The 20,224-nt window shown below is 39.9% G+C and overlaps 1 protein-coding gene across 1 annotated transcript in view; it reads left to right on the top strand.

Moving 5' to 3' along the window:
• The first annotated feature begins 377 nt into the window (after window positions 1-377).
• Window positions 378-20,224, top strand: part of arhgap24 (Rho GTPase activating protein 24) — a 69,609-nt gene continuing 49,762 nt past the window's right edge. Inside the window, exons 1-2 of the mRNA XM_078270867.1 lie at window positions 378-890; window positions 10,904-11,128. Coding sequence (XP_078126993.1) covers window positions 10,919-11,128 — 210 coding nt within the window. The 5' untranslated portion in view covers window positions 378-890; window positions 10,904-10,918. The remainder of the gene's footprint in view (window positions 891-10,903; window positions 11,129-20,224) is intronic.

Raw genomic sequence — 20,224 nt, 5'->3', positions numbered from 1 at the left:
TGTATACTGAATTACTCACAGATGATATATGGGGAACTCAGGGTTTATATTCCACATTATTAAACATACACATTTTGGTCATTTCTTGGCTGTTGATATTTTGAGAAGAGTGGAACACATTGTGAGACTTTAAAAACTGCCAGTTCCTTACAGTGTCATTTGAAAAGAGAAAGTGAGCAGCACTGCTGGAGCACTGCTCAGTCAGCTCTCATCTTCAGACTTCCTAAAACATGTTTTCTCTCTCTCTCTCTCTCTCTCTCTCTCTCTCTCTCTCTCACACACACACACACACACACACACACACACACACACACATTCCCTTCCCTCCCTCTCTCCTCCCTCCTCCTCTCTGTAACCAACATATACATACACAGCCTTCTCAGACTGAGTGTGAGTGTCTCACCAGCCAGGATGAATGGAGGAGTTAGGACTGAATAGGCTGCAGCGTTAGGGGAGAGAGAGTGTGTGTTTGTTTGTGTGTGTGTGTGTGTGTGTGTGTGTGTGTGTGTGTGTGTGAGTGAGTGAGTGCATGTGTCTGGGCGGACTCCTGCTGTAATGCTGCCCCATGTGTGACTGTGCTGACCACGACAGCCATCCTGTTCACAGCGGAGACTTTCTCAGCATGCAGATGGTGTGAGCAGTCAGGAGAAAAGTTTATAACAGCTCGTCAGAGCCCTCAGCTAACTCAATCCACTCTGCACACACTGAGTTTGTTCAGGAGGGGAGCAGCAGCAGCAGCAGCAGCGGCTGAGCTGGAGTATAACTTCAGCTCCTCTCAGTCCAGGATCTCTGTTGGTGTTGATTGATTACCTGTCACTGGATTTGATACAATAGTTGTGCATCACCACACATCAGCACTGAGGAATTCAACAAGGCTGTTTATTTGAAAGGTGAGTCTGCTCTTTGAGTTTTATAGTATGTTTTTGCCTCTGAGGTATTGTTATGTATTGGTGATTTTGTGGCAACGTCCCAACTGTTCTTGACATCTCCACTCACTTTAGCCATGTAATAGGAATGTGAAGATGCTAACTGGTCCAGCCTCAGAGGGGTTGACTGACCCTTTAAGTTATGTAATTTATATTTTAAGCAGGTATAACTGGAGCTAAACTGTATCTAAAATTACAGAAGTAACACCGCATTCTCGAGCATAGCAGTATATGGTAGTTGATATGACATTTGGTGGTGTTTTGCAGGATCTGTTTAATATTTTGCATGCGTTTAATTTACTTGCGACACATATGAATCAAGACCACAAGCTGAGGAGGTCAGCATGTACCTTCGATTTACTGAACAATGAGATAAGGTAAGATTCATCTGTACTTTTTGGACGAAGCTTTTCGAACATCAATCACAGATTCACAAATGTTCTAATGGATTTGATCACTAATGGTTCATTAATGTGATGTATTTCCACTGTGTTAAACACCAGTAGTGACAACTTATCCAGCTGTGTCACCAGCAGTAAGCATCATATTGAGATTGGAGTACAGATGCACAAGAGGAAATAAGTGCATCACTTTCGTTATATAACGGTGCCTGCTGTAAATAACTAAAAGCTACGATCCTTATCTTAAGCATTTTACTGTAGCTTCGATAGATAGATAGATAGATAGATAGATACTTTATTCATCCCGAAGGAAACTTTAGCCTCATAAGCCTGTAACAGCATAACTGAAACACAAATTTACTGTGAGTCACCATAGCAATGACTATTGGACAGCTGGAAAGCATCAATTTTCTCAACTTTTCAGGTAGGTTTTAGCCATGTAATCAAAATTCAGTGCACGTATTGCACTGTCGGGGGCTTGCTAATTCTGGAGCAGGACATACAGATGGTGAGGCTGTTGCATATGCCAATCCAAAACACGTACCTCCTGTCTGGCTGTCAGCTGTCCAAAACAGAGAAGGAAACTTAATTATGTCTGGATTAATGTGCCTGTTATGCCACATGTGCGATGATGTCGCTGACTGCAACTATTCACAGCACAATGGGAAAAGGAGGCAGAAAAGGAGAATGAGAAAAGATTTCAAATAGTAAGAATGAAAGGATGAGAAGGAAAGGACAAGGTGGGTAAGTGTTGAACAAAACAGACATCTCTGCAACTTTTTTCCCCCCACCTGATGTGTTTAAAAAAAGAAAAGAAAAAAGGAAGACATGAAAGCAGACAAGGCATGAGCTGAGGTAGGAGGAGGGAAGATATGACGACCCCCGTGTGCCAGGAATGTCTGCAGTGCACAAGCTGTGCTGCTGGAAAGCCCAGGGATCAGGTTCCTCGTGTCAGCTGCTGCACTCGACTGTTCCCGGGTCTAACTCTGTGATATCGGTTTATTGAGATTTAGAGCGCGAGAGAGAGAGAGAGAGAGAGAGAGAGAGAGAGAGGGGAAGAGATGGAGACGAGGAGGACTGAAATGGCAGCAAAATTGTGCTAAAAGCTGAGATCTCAATACTCATATTTGCATTCTGGCAGACAGATGAGAAAATTGATACCACTCTCATTTCTGCCCGTTAAATATAAGGCTACAGCCAGCAGATGGTTAGCTTAGCTTAGCACGAAGTCTGAAAATGGGGAAACAGCTAGCCTGCCTCTGTCAGAGGAAAATCTGCCTCCCAGCATATCTAATGCTCACTAATTAACACATTATTTTCTAATTTGTACAAATAATACAAACAAGAAAAACTGAAATGTAAAAACCTACAATCGTGGGGAATTATATCAGCATACAGCATAGACAATCTGCTTAGAAATATAGGAAATATTGGATAGAGAACAACACTATGTAATTCTGCTAAATAAAACATCACATAAAATATCACATTCATTATTATTTCACTTGTTTTAATTTTAAACAAATTGTATACCCGAATACAATACCCATTTTCTATAGGCTCAGTCTGCCACACAGGATTTTGGATAGTCATCATGGAAACATTAACTGGTCATGTGACAAGGCCTGGAAAATTGGCAGAACATACAGCCAAGTGACAGTACTTTGATTAAATGGAATTCACAATTGTCAGATTGACAGCAGTCTAGCCCAATGGATTTGTGGGGGGGGAGGCAATCATATTTCAGGAAGGGGGGGGCGGTGCCACCCCTTGCCCCCTTCTAGCCCCGGCCCTGCTGCTGCTCACAGCAGCTTCTTCTCATCAAACTTTCCTCCAGAGTAAATAAGTGTGAAAATGTCAAACTACTCCTTTAACATCTGCTAGGTCACCCAAAGAATCTATATTAGCGGGACATTTATGAAGGTTAAAATGCAGAGTCAGCTTTCCCCAAACTGCAAACAACTCTGGGGGAAATGACTATGATCACAGGTGTGATTTTCAGTTTGCCCTCTCACTGACTGTAGCATTGTATATTATTTTGTCAGGAAAATATTCCCTTGGATTTAACAAAGGATAGCCATATTAACAAAGGATAGCCATATCAACAGTATCATTCATTCAGTTATAACAGTGTGTCAAACACATGTAGAATGAGTCAGTGGTCAATGTGAAGTCTTCACCCTTGTTTCTCCACAGAGCTGCTGCTCAGTTTCCCAGACATACTGTGACACATGGCGTGGAGGAAAATGGCGAGGGAGGGGCGGCGATGCTAGTGATGGGGTAGCAAGTATATCATACCAAAAGGGCTGCATTGTAGACTATGAAGGGGGCCACATATGGCGTCTAAATCGGTGTGTAGACAAAATAGACACTGACTCATCACATTGAATCATACAGGAAAGCCAGGGAATTTATTTGGCGTTTCAGCAGTGGGAACAAAAAGGAAATTTATCTCCAAGAACCAATCCTTATGTGTTTGTGATACATTATATTGCTCACCCTTCCTCTGTTCCTGCTTTCACCCAGCTACCCTTTCTCTCGGTGACTCACAGTGGGTTGTGTGGGTGCCCCATAATGAAGGATAGCTTCTCAGATCGCAACCTGACTTCAACCCCATTCAGCATTAAATCATGATAGACCTGACTTGTGTATGTGTTAGAGGAATGGATTATGTTTTGTTTTTTTCACGTGTGAGTACTTCCATCTGTGATCGCTCTGAAGCCCTTCCTCTTTCAAATCCTGTTCAACTATTAGCACACCAACTGCACAGCAAGAAACATGCCCTCCTCTCACTTCTTTGACTTTTCAACAGAAACAGACTGCTCTCGAAAGTAGCAGCTTTGGTAGCGGAGGGTTATATTTGTCTTTAACACATGTGGGTCATGGAGGCCCTACTGTGCAGACTTTAAGGGGGAAGGTTGCTCCGGGATATTTAAAGGGTTGACAGCATTGACTGGCAATTAGATGTTCATGTTTCCTCTGTTGCATGTTTTTAGATGTTAGCAGGGTACAGTACTGTGCAAATACCCAACCAAATGAGACTCAGTCTTTAAGTGAACATGGACTTTGTCAAATCTATTGGCTTTGATCTGAATAAGCCTTAGAGAGATGGTTGCTAACGAAACACAGACAGAGTTTAAGTTATAGCCAGGTGGATTCAATCAGCTGTCAAACATGCTGAATTGCATTACAATGAGTCAGGTGGAGATATTATATAATAATATAATAGTCAGTCATAGACAGAGTTTACAACCAACTCATGAGGCCAACCTTAGCTTAATTAGCTAGATCACAAATACGCCAGTGAAAGTTGTCATTTAAGCCTTAGAATCGACTGCCTGAAAGGACACATTGTTTCAAAGATTACTAAAGGTGTGGTACATGAAGTCTGTAAAATGCACTTAGCGTCATTTTAACCATTTCGGCATGTGATGCTTTATAGCAACCGCACGATGGGAAAGTCGGTAAATCCAGGTTTGTTGAGTGTACATTCTCTCGACAGACTGCTCCCTGAAGTTTTTCTGCCACTGTCCCTACCTAACACCAACATTTTTAACAGTTTGGCCAACAGTCTGTAAAGTTCCAATTATGGGAATTAAATGCTTCTCTTTTTGCAACCCAAAATGTATGATTGAGGTAACTGTTGAAAGTTTTCCCAAGCACAACTTTAATTTCCCAAAGCATGAGCCAGACTCAATATCCTTTCCCCTAAAGCAGCTCAATTCAAATAAAGCCGTGTCAAACAGCAGTTCAGGCTTTCTGTGTGCTGTTAGCTTCAGTACTCTCCCATATGGGGAACAAACACTCTGTGCAAGCACAGACAACCAGCAACCTCCTGATGCTGTGAGACGAGTCCTGTATGGACAAGGTCTGCAGTATCACATTTCTGTGTTTTTACAATCTCATCAAACTTCCCATCTTGTTTAGACCTCAAGAAATCATTTTTTCCTCTGTGTATAGGGTATAATGTTATTCGTGATGTAGCTAACATATGGTGCTTCTAAAATCATTTACACATGAGGAAAATACTTTACTAATCTGTAAAGGTTGCTGAATTATCCTACACTGTTTATCATGCCATAGCACTCGACAAAACACAGAACTCCTTTTTTTTATCATGTATAGAGTTATCATCAAGTTTACATCAAATGGCCGTGTCCCAGGAAACAAATGAAAATTATTTATTGTACAATTCAGTGCCTTCTTGGCTGCTCTGAGGAAAGAGCTTTCATCACTAAATACACATCCAGTAGCTGTATTTTATGATTTCACTGACGGACAGATATTTTCAAACCAACACAAGGTGTCCCTGATGCTAAGATGGAATGGCTCAGCATCCATTTTACTGATGGACACAGACAGACAGAGAATACTAATACCTGTGCTGAAATGGAGACAAAGACTAATGGTGGTTTGAAGGATTTGTACCTCTCTTAGAAAAGTCAATCCATTCATTTTTTTATTTTACTTGTGGAATGTATTCATTTTATTCGACTGCCGCATCCACAAATGTATTGCATCCTGCTAAAATAAATTGCAGTGCATGCCACAAAACCATACAGGGCTGATTTGTGACTATCTTTGTGTTGTTCTTCTAGTTTGTGGGATGTGTAAGTGCTTGTGTGTGTGTGTGTGTGTGTGTGTGTGTGTGTGTGTGTGTGTGTGTGTGTGTGTGTGTGTGTGTGTGTGTGTGTGTGTGTTGTATACTGAGCTTTTTTTTACAGTGAAGGTCAGGGTGTCTCTTCCCACTGACTTCTTAGTATGGACAAAGTCCTCAGACGTGCTGTGAGAAAAATCTGGGATATTCTTAAACTCAAGAGACAGAATCAAGTGTTACTAGACATGAGCAGATGGTAATGTTGAACTTTAATTGCCGCTTTGAAAAGGAAATGCTCCATCATACTGCCACATTCATTACTCTAGAGATCAGACTTGATGTCATCACCAAACTCAAAGAGGAAAATTAGGCTTCATGTCAACCTCTAACTATGTCTTTTTTCTGTGTAGTATGTAAAAGTTTAATCCCAAAATTAGTTCTCCCCCAGCAATTTTGAATACAAGTCTTGCTTAATTTGAAATATAACATATATGTATAGACATTTTTTTTTAACAAGGAACCAAAGGCATCCGTTTTAAAGGAACACGCCGATTTATTGGGACTTTAGCTTATTCACTGTAACCCCCAGAGTTAGACAAGTCCATACATACCCTTCTCATCTCCGTGCATGTTGTAACTCTGTCTGACGTCCCCAGCGCTAGCTTAGCCTAGCACAGATCCTGGAGGTAACCGGTTCCAACTAGCCTACTGCTCCCAATAAGTGACAAAATAACACCAACATGTTCCTGTTTACATGTTGTGATTTGTATAGTCACAGGGTGTACAAATAACAAGGTCACTATGCTTTTACTATCTAGTAATTGTTGACTCTATTACTCCAACTCTGAGCGAACTCCAGGCGAACTCTCTGCTCCTCACCACAGGGCTTCAAGGTGCTGCTAGCAAATCACTTCTGCTACCACAAGTAGCAGAAGTAGCAGTGCTTCGCCTTTCTGAGAATATAGTTCCCAGTTTATATACGGTTAGAAGACGGCTGTGTCTCATATGACCTTGTTATTTGTACACGCTGTGACTATCAGATCACAACATGTAAATAGGAACATGTTGGCATTATTTTGTCACTTATTGGGAGCAGTAGGCTAATTGGAACCGGTTACCTTCAGGATCTGTGCTAACCAGGCTAGCGGTGGGGGCGTCAGACAGAGTTAAAACACGCATGGAGATGAGAAGGGTATGTATGGACTTGTCTAACTCTGGGGGTTACTGTGAATAAGCTAAAGTCCCAATAAGTCGCTGTGTTCCTTTAAAATAGGTTGCTCCTTAGAAACTATTTATATTCCTATTTCTCGGTTCACAAGTGGAATTTTATTTTTCCGAAACTACCTTTCATAAACATTCTGTTTCTGCCTTGTAAAGTAGATATATTATTTATTTTAGATGCTCCTTTTTGTTGTTATGATGAGCAAAAAACACATCAATATTATATATGTAGTTGCTTATATTGGAGACTGGGGCTCAGGGGACAGAGACACTGCCATACACAAAGATACAGTAGATCCAAACACCTGCACACACAGGTGTTTTACAGGGCACCACTGAGAGGTGGTTTTCAATGTGCTGAATAAACAAAACAGTCAGGTGGTGATGTGTTCTTGCTTATAGCCACATCTGGCATCGTCAGGAGGTTCACTGGAGAATTGTTTGCAAAAAGAATGGCTACATATAAAATCCAGGTTTGAAAACCAGGTCAGATATCTTGCCTTTAGCCCTTGTTCAGTTGTTGCTTTACAAAAATCCGGTATATTAACATAAAGGAATGTATTTGCTTTGCTAGCTCCTTGGCCTGGTAAAGCACCCATGTTTATACTGTAAGAAGACAGTGATAGTTGTGCAGGCTACTGAACTATATATAGTAAGCAAAAAGTCAGAAGAGTGAGTCAGTGAGGAAGTGATCAGTTCCCTATCAGATACAGGACATCTACTCTAAGGTAACAGCTTTTTTGGCAGCTTAATCTAGAAAACAAAACAATATCCAGCCTCCTTGCAATCCATATATGCATGCAAAGTGGTTTGATAATTAAACATTTGATCAGCTGGCAACCAACTGTTGTTGATAGTTGTTATCATGTAACCTCATGGTGGTGCTAAATAAAAAGTCAGGCCAATCATTATTATATTATAATAATTATAATTATGATTTATACTCTGGGAAACATGGACAACTGTATGAAATTTAAAGGCAAACAAATTTTTATTGAGACATTTCAGCCTGAACCAAAGTGGTGGACCGACTGACCCACACCACTTACGAGGTCTTATCGCGTTCTTCATCATCCAATGTCCGCTTGAAAGCAGTTGCTTATTCCACCATAGTTTATCTTCATATGACTGTTGTTAACACACCAGTTCCCCATGATTATGTTAGATATGTCTGCTTGAACCCACAAACTGGCTTTTAATAAAAATTAAAATGAGTCACTTTCTGAATGTCACAATTCATCATGCAGTTCCTGGGTGGGCCAAAGAACCACTAACTTTTCTACTAATCTTGTTTCTATTTGTCTGTTGATTCATAGATGTAGTAATGATTATGCCTCCTCTCCCTGTGTGGCAATTTATTACCACTGGACTAGACCACAGTGTAATGTCAATTTTAAATAGTGTTTCTTCTCTCAGCTAGCTCCAAGTTACTCACATTGTGAGTTATTTACCATTTCACTTCATAGCAGCACAGGCCAGTCCCAGCAGTGCTGTTAACTAGGCCCTGTACAGGAGGCATGAAATTGTGAAGGGGCTACACAGCAGGTGATTCCATCAACTGATGGGTATATCAACCATGGTATCAACCCTACACTGTGATTTAGACTGTGTTCACGTGTGTGCTTACAGATTGTTTAAACTAAGAGAATCAAGTGTGTAGGAAGCTGCAGAGAGATACAGAGGTTATTCCCTCCAATATAAGTGTTAAATGATCCCACAAAATGAAGAATTTTCCCTTGCTGAATTTTCCCTTGCTCAGATGATAGCTTTCACTGCTGTTGAAATATGAGCACTGTCCACTCCCCCCCCCCACCACCACCACACACACACACACACACACACACACACACACACACACACACACACACATAGATCCAGCATTGAGGTGAAGCAAGGATAAAGTAGAGATGGACAAAACATAATAGACATAGTAGGTTATGGTCGCCACAATGCAAAAGAGTAGTGAGCGTGTTTATGGATGCTCATTAATACACACGCTACCTTGGACTGTGTGCATGGAACCAGTAAAAGTTTTGAAATCACAACAGCAGCCCTGCTGCACTTGCTCCACTGCTGCCCGGAACACTGCTGCGCTGCATCTGGTCCTCATCTGGACCTGTGGGCTGTTTGGACTTCCACCAAGAAAAAGCTCAGCCAGAGCCACTGATAACATGGCAATGCTTAAAGCTGACAGCAGCAGTCTTTAGCAGCAGTAGAAAATGTCACTGAATGATGCAGAGGTTTAAACAATGTGTAGGGTGATTTATTGCACGCGCGTTGTTTATGAGTGCACTCTTGTGTATACAATATGTATTGACGTGTGGGAAGGTTTTAGGCTCAGCCAAAGATATTTGTCCCATTTGTCTACTGTATATGATGAGTATGTTACCAAATAGTCACTTTGGGTAAACAGGAGGGGGGGCCTAGATGTTAAAAGGACCATCCTTTTCTTCTGAGGGTCAAGGTCAACCTCCCATGTACAGTACATGGTTGTGTCTAGATAAGTTAACCCTAGATTTGCGAAAACTTACAAAACTCTTGCGAGACTCGCTGCCCAGCCGCCAATCCTAACCTTAACCAGATGAAAAGTCAGAGGATCACAAACGTTCTTTCAATACATCCTCAGGGGGACAATAATGTCTGAACCAAATTCCATGAAAATCCATCCAATGGTTGTAAAGACATTTTGCTTAAAACCATACATGTGAACCTCATGGTGGCGCTAAAGGGAAGGGTGAAAGTAGAATTCATCTTTGGAGGACCATTAATTAATTAATTAAAGGACCGACCAACCGACCGACCGACCGACCGACCGACCGATTCATTGCCTTCAATAGAGGCATGGTTAAAAATAAGTTTGTCATCACCAAAATCTTTCATAACCTTAACAATGTAATTTTACTTTCTGAAACATAACTACACACTTATCATACTGTACAAACTCCAGATCAGATTTCATTTACTTGAATAATACGGGTTCTGTCATATTAAAACTTCAAAACTGTTAAAAATGTTGAGAGTTAAAAGAGACAAAATGTTACACAATTCATGTAGGTGGGTGACACAAGAAACAGATAAAAGAGATCAGAGGTTTGGCCTGTGGTCTTGTTATCTGGGTTTATGAATTCTTCCTCCCACACTTCCTCTTCTGCCCTTGTCTTCTTGCACTCACTCAACACTCAACACTCCACGTTCCATAATGTTCCACAATTGGCAAATCACAGCAAATAAACAACCCTTTTACATTTTTCAAAATCACAAAAAAAAGATTACCTTAAGGGATAAAACGCAGATAGTTTAGGTGTTATTTGCTGAGGTTTTGAGAAAGACAGGTGACGCATGTCATTAGAACTGAAAATGACATTAGAAAAACTTAACTTGGGGCTAATCCATGGACTCTACCGGAAGAAAACGTTTTTCATTAAATGAAAAGACTCGTTGCTCCAACATTTGCGTCGGACTGTGGTGACATCATGGTGTGTGTCATTTTTACACTCTCTCTATCATACAAGTACATTCCTCTTTTGGTTGAAATCTTTCAGAATATTGAAACTTGAAGCTTATACTTGAAGCAGTACTGGACTTCTGTTCTAAATACCCGTGCTGAATTTGAAAAGAGCATTTTTTTTTATTCTGCAGCATCTGTTTGTAATATGTTGCAGAATGTATTTGTTGACCTAATGTTTACCCATTGCCTACACGGAACTTACAACTTCTGCAACTCTAAACAAATGTAAACTTTTTTCCGTTTCTTTCAGATTATAGTTGCTGCAATGGACGACCAGTGTGTGTCCCACAGCAGTCCCCAGCGCAGTGGAGGTCAGCACAGCACAGAGATCCAGAGGCAGAGACGGCCGGCTGTCATCAGGTGTGGGTGGCTCAGGAAGCAAGGAGGTTTTGTCAAGACTTGGCACAGCCGCTGGTTTGTTCTGCGAGGGGACCAGCTTCACTATTACAAAGATGAGGAGGAGACCAAGCCTCTGGTAAGGCTGCGAACACACTGAAAGACTACACCAAACTGATTTTGAAATAATGGCACCACAAACCCATTTCACAGACTGCTGTGTGACAAAAGTAATTAGATGCCAAGTCCGTTAATCATGCTGGAACTTGTATTAGTACAATGAATATTCACATTAATCCATTGTGCAATATCAAATACCAATCTAAGTAAATGGAATTGCACAAAAACAATCACTGAGTTTGGGCTGCTCTGCAACTATGAACTGTTGTCAGCTAAATCAACAAACTAATTTAATCTCTTCTGAGCTGATCGAGCTGGCAAATGGCATAGACATTGACTATGAACAGCTGATCAGATCAGAAAGGTGCATGCTGCAGGTTGAAATATTTGGGAATTATTTGGTTACCATGCGCTGTGCCAGATGCTGCAGTCACAGAGACACAAGCGGGAAAGAGTCACATCTGGACACACAGCTCTTTGTCCAGTCCAGGAGTGAGTGTGAATAAATGTGTTTTAATGTTGATAAGCCTAACATTCATTAAAGGTCAGGAAGTCCCATAATAAGGCCACAATTATTATATACCTCAGGACATGTCCAGACATCAGTTTGAAAATATCAAACATTTCAAGCACAACATGTTAAAGTGCTCATATTCTGCTTTTTGGCTTTTTCCCTTTCCTTTATTGTGTTATATATCTTTTTGTGCATGTAATAGGTTTACAAAGTGAAAAAGCCCAAAGTCCACCCCAAAGGGACTTACCATCTCCAACAGAAAACACTGTTCACAAACTGCTCCTAACAGCTCTATAGTAGTCCAGCCTTTACTTCCGTGACGAACGTGCGTCACTTTGTAACACGTTATAATGCTCGCCTAGCTGCCAGCATGACACTCCCTCATACTCTGCAACTGACAAGCTAGCAGTACTTACTGCAGCAATGTACAGTACAACAAATACAGTATATGGTGTTTTCTGACAATTAAACTACATAAACCTATTCTGGTACAACCTCTAAATACAATTATGAACCTGAAAATGAGCATAATATGAGCACTTCAAAGGATTGAATGTATGTTCTCTTGTCTCTGGCCAAAGTCACCCCCTCTTATTACAGATAGTCTCTATACTCTAGATTTAATGAGATTAGAGCAGAAAGACCAATACAGCTATTTTAAGACAAAGGTGTTAGAATAAGGTCAAGGACAAAGGTGTTAGAAGACAAATATGGCTAAAAAATGGCTTTAAGTTTCTGACTAACTAATATAAAACTAGAATGAATGAAATAAAAACTATAGTAGTAGTACTACCAGTATTAGCTTACAATAGAAAAAAAAGTATTTAAAGGTAAATAATACAGAGCTTAAAAGTTTAATATCTTATTTAAATCAATTGCCAAAGCCCTTAATGCAAAGTGGTCAATTATCAAGTGGTCGGCTTATGTCCCACTTTCCTGACTAACTTCTATTACTTCTATTACTGTCAAAATGCTCTGCTGCTGTCTCTATCTAAATCCACAGTTCCTGCAATTATGTTATTTCTTTGCAGATGTTTTTGAAATAGCGCCTACTGGTTTGGAAAAAAAATACGTGACACATTTTGTGTAAATGTTTTGCTCATCACATGGAATGAATCAAGGACCAAGTTCCATCTCAATCTCAAACATTCAAAGTCTATGAAACAATGGGGGACACCTGGGGGCTATCTCACAGCCAAATGAGATAACAAGATCTGATTCAAATGAGCGGGTTGTTTTTGATTGTTTGACAATAAGTCAAAGTAAACTGTTGTGAGGTTGTTGTCACTGAAGCCAACACACAAAGCTATCCTGAAAGAAGAGGAGACAATGAGTGATGCAGACAATAAGGCCGTCTCTAACGTTACTGTAGCCGGGCAGCCGCTCTCACCGAGCATGTGTAGACTGAAGCAGACAGACAGACTTTTGATTCTCGTTACAAAGACACATCACAGACATGTGGAAGAGAAGGGATAAATGATTAAGCTGTCTCTGGTGAAGTTGAAACAACTGGGATACAGAGAAATTTGAATCTGTTATCGGTTTTCATTGGGATTGAGCATCAGGGAGCCAGGGACAACTGAATACAGATTACAAGTGATATTAAAGGAGTAGTTCGACACCTTGGGAAATAGGCTTATTCGCTCTCTTGCTGAGATTTAGATGAGAAGGTCGATACAACTTTCATATCTGTCAGTTGAATACCAAGTTACAGCATGTAGACAATTACTATCTTAACTTAGCTTAGCAGTAAGTCCTGAAGCAGGGGGAAATAGCCAGCCTGTGTGGCTGTGTCCGAAAGTAAAAACAGTACAGGTCTTTATGCTAAGCTAAAGAATGACAGCTGATTATGAGATTGGTCAGTATCTAAATTCACAATTGTTTTTGCAGTTATTTCCTAATTTCTCACTTACTCATTCACTGGTAACTACTCTTTATTATTTATTAAGGAGTGTACCCCTTTTGCGATTGTAGAAACCACCTGTTTCACACCAGAAGCTCCGTTCTTTGTCTGCACAAAAAAATATACACAAAGGACCACAACTATTTCTAATATCTATTCCACCCAAACAATATCCTTATTTTCCAGAGGAAACTTGAACACTTGAGCACAACTGAAATCTTCATTCTGCTCCTCTACCCACACATCTTTGTCTGGCTAATTTCCCAGCAAGCTCAGCTCAGCCAATCCTAAACCACACCAGCAGCAGAAGTCTCTGAGGGTTAAAGCTCCAGACCTGAAGGTGGGCCACTGGCCAGATGCAGGGAGAAGAGATACTCTTTACTGCTATTTTTGGGTAGCTCTGGTTCTTAAGCAGCGTATTTAAAACAGGAGTACCAACACTTTTGCTTTAGTTCTTGGTGCTGGGAATATCCTGAGGGAATGATGCAAATGCTGTGAATCCCTTCTTCATAATAATTTACAGACAATGACAGAAAAACAATTTGTTTCCCTTTGAACTATTCGTGCCATCTATATTTATCCACCCAGAAATATTATTCTTTAATGACCCCACAACTTCAGCTACTCTTCGATGTTTTGTAACTTTCTACCCTTTCCTACTTCTGAAACAAAGCCAACATAAAATTCAAATACATAGAACTGCTACTTTTTGCAGAGAATGGGACATTTCACTAAAACTAGGTCAGGCACAGAGCAGGGTGCTCAAAGTCGTTAAATCTTTGTGACCTCCAAAGCAGAGCAGCATGGAATAGCACAGAAACAACACCCCCAACACAGTACCCAACAAAATACAAGATTTACTGTAGTTTCCGACGTCCCGAAAGAAAGAACACATGTAGGGCAAATGGGAGAGAGAGCTGTTGCTCCTATAGCCTCTGATGTTCAAGAGGGGACCAAGATCCATCTCTTAACTTAGAGAGTGTGCAGTGGAGTTAAATCTCCTTGTCCCGGATCACAAAACGCACAGGTGTGAAGCCATATTTAGATCAGCTATTAATTAATTCCCTCACATGCTGTGAAGTTTGAAGAAATGTATTACCTGTCACATTAGCCTAATTGCTGCTTCCTCAGTGGGAGCAGGAACATCTGCCCCTTCTCTGTTGCCTATGGAAACACAGACGCCAACAAAGGTTGAACTGATTAGACATGAACAGTCACATTTTAAGACAAAGGCCACATTTTCCTGATGCAAATTGAGAATGTTGTCTCTTAGAAGCAAAAAGGTTTGACATTGTTATAGTGCCACAAAACCTTTCTCTATATTTTAGAGAGGAGGTCTGGGTGGAGGGTTAGGCATACAATATGTCCATCACTTGTACTATGGCCAGGGCTGCATCCAATCTTTCTCAAACCCTAACCAAGTACTTTTAGTTTTCTAAGCATAACCAATCCTAAACCCTTCAATAACTGATTTCTTTGGGAACTTGGGAGCAGCGGAAACAAGTTGTAAACACAACACTGAGATGCTACACATGTTCCACCACAACAAGTTCCTTCCCAAGGCTATTTTGCAGCGGCACCGTGGCTCTGTCCAGCCCATGACGATTGCGATTGGTTTAAAGACATGCCAATAAACCAGAGTACGTTTTTCTCCCATCTCGGAATGCTGTGTGGACTTGCCAGACCCTCCTTCGCAGCGCTGTGAAAGAAGGTCTGGCAAAGCGAGACTAGGAGCGAACCAAAATACTAAAGATACAACATTTACAACCAAAACAATAAGCTGAAAGAAGCTACAGTATAAACCTTCGGAGAGTCAGTTTAAACTTTCTGTGGGTTCGTCACTACTAGCGTTGTTAGTCATTTGATCCCTTGTTATTATAAGAATATTGATTTTCCAGAAAATGCTCATATGAACGGAAGCACTTACAAATTCCTGCCAATAAAGGGCCACACAACAGGTCATAATGGTTAAAATGGGAAACTAAATTAATTCTCTCCAGTCCAGACATGAGGATTTGATTGAACCAATTTTCAGTGGTGTTCAATATGCTGTTGTGTCCAGCTTTTATGTGTTTGTATGTGCAATACACAAATTAAACTAATTGTACTGAACTGGTCTTGAGAAATACTAGCAGCGCATAACTTTATACAGACATCAGATGAAATGTTGTTATGCTGCTGCTCAGAGGAATTCTGAGGTTTGTAGATAACATTAGAAAGAGCGTTGTGTCCCATACAGTCAGGCCGAACCTCTCCGAGCAACGCGTGGAATCTGAAGAATGGGAGTCAGATGGAGGTGAAGGGTCACTGAAAAGCATGCGTAGGGTATGGCACGTGTGGGCCTAGCGTCAACATGCCATCTCCCTGCCCTTACTCGCCCATGGAGATGTATGCACGCACAAGCATGCATGTACTCACACAAACACACGTACACATGCACTCAGATTTCAACTGGCTGAGCCGTAAACAAAGACAGTATTCATTCAGTGGGTGAAATGGTATGATTATTGTAATTTAAACCACTTAGCATTGTTTTTGTATTACAGTGAAGTAAAGCGAGACAACATTATGAATGAATGAGAGAACTGTGAATGAATACATTGAACCAATTTTATTTTATTATAATGTATTAAGAAATGCAAGACATATTAAAATGTAATTAGGAATTTACGATTCTAGCCACAAGAAGTTTTACAAGTTAGTTGATTAATATTCATAGCACGAGGGGGCCGTGTCTGAACTCAGACAAAATGATCTGAAGAAAAGTACTTTGATGAGAATTTGCATTAAATCAATAATGTAACAGAGCAATAATGCACTGAAAATCCCTTGTTTTCCCTGCTTGAGCTAGAAACAGTTTGACCTTGGCATTTAACTGGAGTAAATAAAATGCCACTGCAGTTTGGTCATTATTCATACCGCAAGACTGTGTCGTCTTGCTGCTGTTTCGATAAAAACATTAACACTGTACCATTTGTCTGACCTTTGCTGCTGCAGTTGCTATGTAATCACTTTTGACATTGACAGACAGATGATGGTTACACTTGTGACTTTACAGTACCATCTGATCATGGCAGAATGTATACTTATGTGTACTTGTAAAGTGTGAAGGTTGCAGTGAGTCACATCACATCCAGGCGTGATCTGATTTGAATGTCAAAGGAATGTGGACAATAATGTGGATATTATCTGAACACCCTCTTTCTGTACGTCATTAAACGCACGTCTGACATCATCTTTTTTACACAGATTTTACATGTAGGTGTTACATTAATTGAACATGCACATGTATGGGTCACAACAGCCAGCATGAGTGACATACTAAAAGCCAAATGCATCTTCTCTTACTCCTGACATTATTACTTTGGTTCGACAATAATATTTAGGTATAGGAATTTCTTCAGCAGGCGCAATACATTGGAGCATGAAAAAAATTAATCATTAGACAGTTCTGGCTGTCAGTATTCCTAGTACGCACACTAAATGCAGAGACTATTCCCTGTATGGTGACTGCATGTCTAATAAGCTCTGTTTTGATGGATGGAAAAGTCAATTAAGTCTCACTGGACTTGCAACAAGTTGACGCAAGTTCAGTTTTCTGAGCACTTTCTCAGTCTCCAATACCTCAGGTGGTAACTACTATACATTTTAGGTATGTGCAGGTGTAGTGGTATTTGTACAAGTGGGGGAGCACATTTCCTCACAAGAAGAGACTATGTAGCTGGTGCAGGAGCTGTGTGGAATCACATCAAAATCCTTCAGACACAACAAGGGTTTCAGTTGGTATCCCCGGGCAAAAGACCATGTTTATTTTACATGTATTAGCCTGCGCATTGTCCCGCAGAATAGAATCGTAAGTGTTGATTATTGTCTGTAGTTTTGCGAATTTGGTTTTCTTGCCCGCAATTTAGTGTTTTTTTGTTCTTCCGACAGCATCATTTTAAGTTTTTTAGCTGTTTTTGGAAAGGAATAGCTCAGATTGTTGTGGCTACAAGTTCCAAATCTTCTAATTCCTATACAGCTGATGGTTCGACAGATTATAAATGAATAGTAGCGAATGTGGACAAACTAACAGAGACATGTTGAGGTATTATTACTAGGTTCTCAGTCAGTCCCCCAGTCAGCGACTGAAGTGACCTGACAGACAAAAATGTGTATCAGCAGTATCAGTTCATGCCATATAATCCACTCCGCTGTGTCCTCTCAGAAGCCCTGGAGGCAGAGCTGAGAGCAGAATCGGGTATCAAGATATTTGTTATAATTCTGCGGTCTATACATGTATTTCATCTTCATGTCTTTCTTCTTGTTTTGTGAAGTTTAGTTAAGAGACTGACCAATAAATCAAAGCCATGTTTGATGTTTGGTATTATATTACAAGTATAGCATGTCTCAATAAGATACTCAACATGATCAGCTTTAGAGAGAGCGTAATGGGTAGCAGGAAAGAAAGAGTTTAAATTACCACTAAGGGTACATCAAGGTGGAGCACAAATTAATACACAATATATGCACACACACAGACAACTAAATACAAAACATGCAAACTAACATATAGAAATGTAAATGTTATCTGAAATGTTTTCTGATTTCTCTTCTGGGATGGGCAATGGGATGTCCCATAAGCAATAACTGACCAGGTTTTTTAAAGGGTAAGTTGCCAATACATACACACTGGTATGGCAGTACTGTAGGATCTCTACTGATATAAAGTAATGTACAAAATGACTACATCAGGTTTTTGGGATTTTGTTGCATCCATGTTTTTTTAATTAAAGCTTTGAATCTTAGTAATTGGCAAAATGGTGTAATAACAAATGGTTGTTCTGTCAACTGTACACATATTAATATATAAAACTTTACACACAGGCTTTATACGCAGGCTGTCATGAAATTTGCATTAGTTCAACCTACCAACCTTGTTTCAATCTGTGTCATTAATTTCCTTTGGTATAGCCAAATTAAATGTTATCATATAATGAGCCAGTTATCTTTAAGTCCCGGGGATGTTTATCATCTAAGACTCACAGGCAGTCTGCTTTGAGATGTCACACAAACAGTATGGGGCACAACCAAACTACACTGCAAGAATAGTTAATACACAGGAATATTGTTTCTCTCTATTCTGCGGTGGATGCAGCTGCGCTCCAGTTTTAAAAGGTGGGACTAGACTGTAAGAGAGGGCCAAGCTGAACTAGCTGCAAACTAATTTCACTGGCAAATAGTCAATGCGCAGGAATATGGCTCCTTCCTGTTCTGTGGTTGGTTATTTGTATACTTTACAAGGCAAAGTAGTGATGCCTCCTGCAGCTGTGCTCTAGTTTTAAAGGTGTAGATGTACTGGAACTGAGAGTACAGCCGAATAAGCCATACAAGTATTTCACAGGAAACGTGTAAAACTCATATCTTTAATTTAGAGTTGTTCATACAGTATGTGTCATAATATTATACATATGTATACAATATTTTACATAAAATGCATCCACATGCTCAAGCCTTCACATTTGCAACTGAATTGTCATTAACTCTCAGTATTTTTGATAAAAAAAACTTCTTATGTTGGTCACAGATTATACCACAATTTAAAACTAATCCCCATCAGTATGCAGTATGCCCTTACAGTACAATGACACAGCACTTCATATCTGAATGTTTTTGTTTAGTATTGGCCTTAGAAGAAGATAAATCCATAAAGCACATAAAGTCAAAGGCACACCCTGACTTTAATAAGATTACATAAAGACATTACTTATAAGGTTAAATAAAGACATTGAGAGAGATTCTGCACTGCAGAGGAGAAACCTTTTATTAGTGACATATTCGGAGCATCATTAGAGTACATTTTGTGATACTTGTCCATACATACAGTATACAGTATTGTATGCATGTTATGTAATATTTTGGCTTGCATTTCAAGATATGAGCATGAGTACATGTGTCTCAGTCACAAGGTCAAAAACCATCTATTTTTGTTTTAATGAATTTGGGTGGGATACAGTAGGATGTGGAAACTACAAGTTATCAACATTCTTGAAACATTACATTATTCTTCTCTTAAGGTTTTACATTTTTACAGAGGATAGTGTACCCTTCACTCTCTATCAGTTTGGTTTTATAAGATTTCACAGTAATTGCTTTTGCATTTTATTATTTTTAAAAGGAAAAAAGACCTTTCCTATCTTTTCTTGTCTTACATTTCAGGATTTGAGAAAGCTCAGACGGGTGTAGGCAGATGCTATTTTATGAAACTTTATATATGGGAGATCTTTTTTGGATGAAGATTTAAAAAAAAAAAAAAAAAGGTCTGTGCATCAGGCAGGCAGCAGCAGAAGTGACAGGTATTCCTGCAAGAAAGTGACAGGACAGTGTGGGTTTTCCAGTTGCTTGCACATACATCACTGTAGGCTTTCTTGGGGTTTTAGAATACCATTCTTGTACTTGTTGGCTGCTTCTATAGCTCTCTCTCCCAGATGTTCCTGCACATTAGACAGTTTTTTGCAAGAAGGTCCAGTGTTTGTATTTAGTATAGTGTAGTAGTACTCGTGTATTTAGTGCCTGATATTGTGTGATTTGCATAAAGTCAGCATTAAAGCCTGACTGTGATGATTCATCTATTTCAGAAAAAATACAAAAAAACACGTAGACTGGCTAAGTGGTAGATCATTAATGTGTGTTGCGTGTTCAGACCATCATATATATAT

The sequence above is a fragment of the Sander vitreus genome, chromosome 16 (genome assembly GCF_031162955.1).
Source record: "Sander vitreus isolate 19-12246 chromosome 16, sanVit1, whole genome shotgun sequence".
Classification (NCBI taxonomy): Eukaryota; Metazoa; Chordata; class Actinopteri; order Perciformes; family Percidae; genus Sander; species Sander vitreus.
Note: the sequence above shows the minus strand (reverse complement) of the source record. Positions and strands in the feature narration are given on the sequence as shown.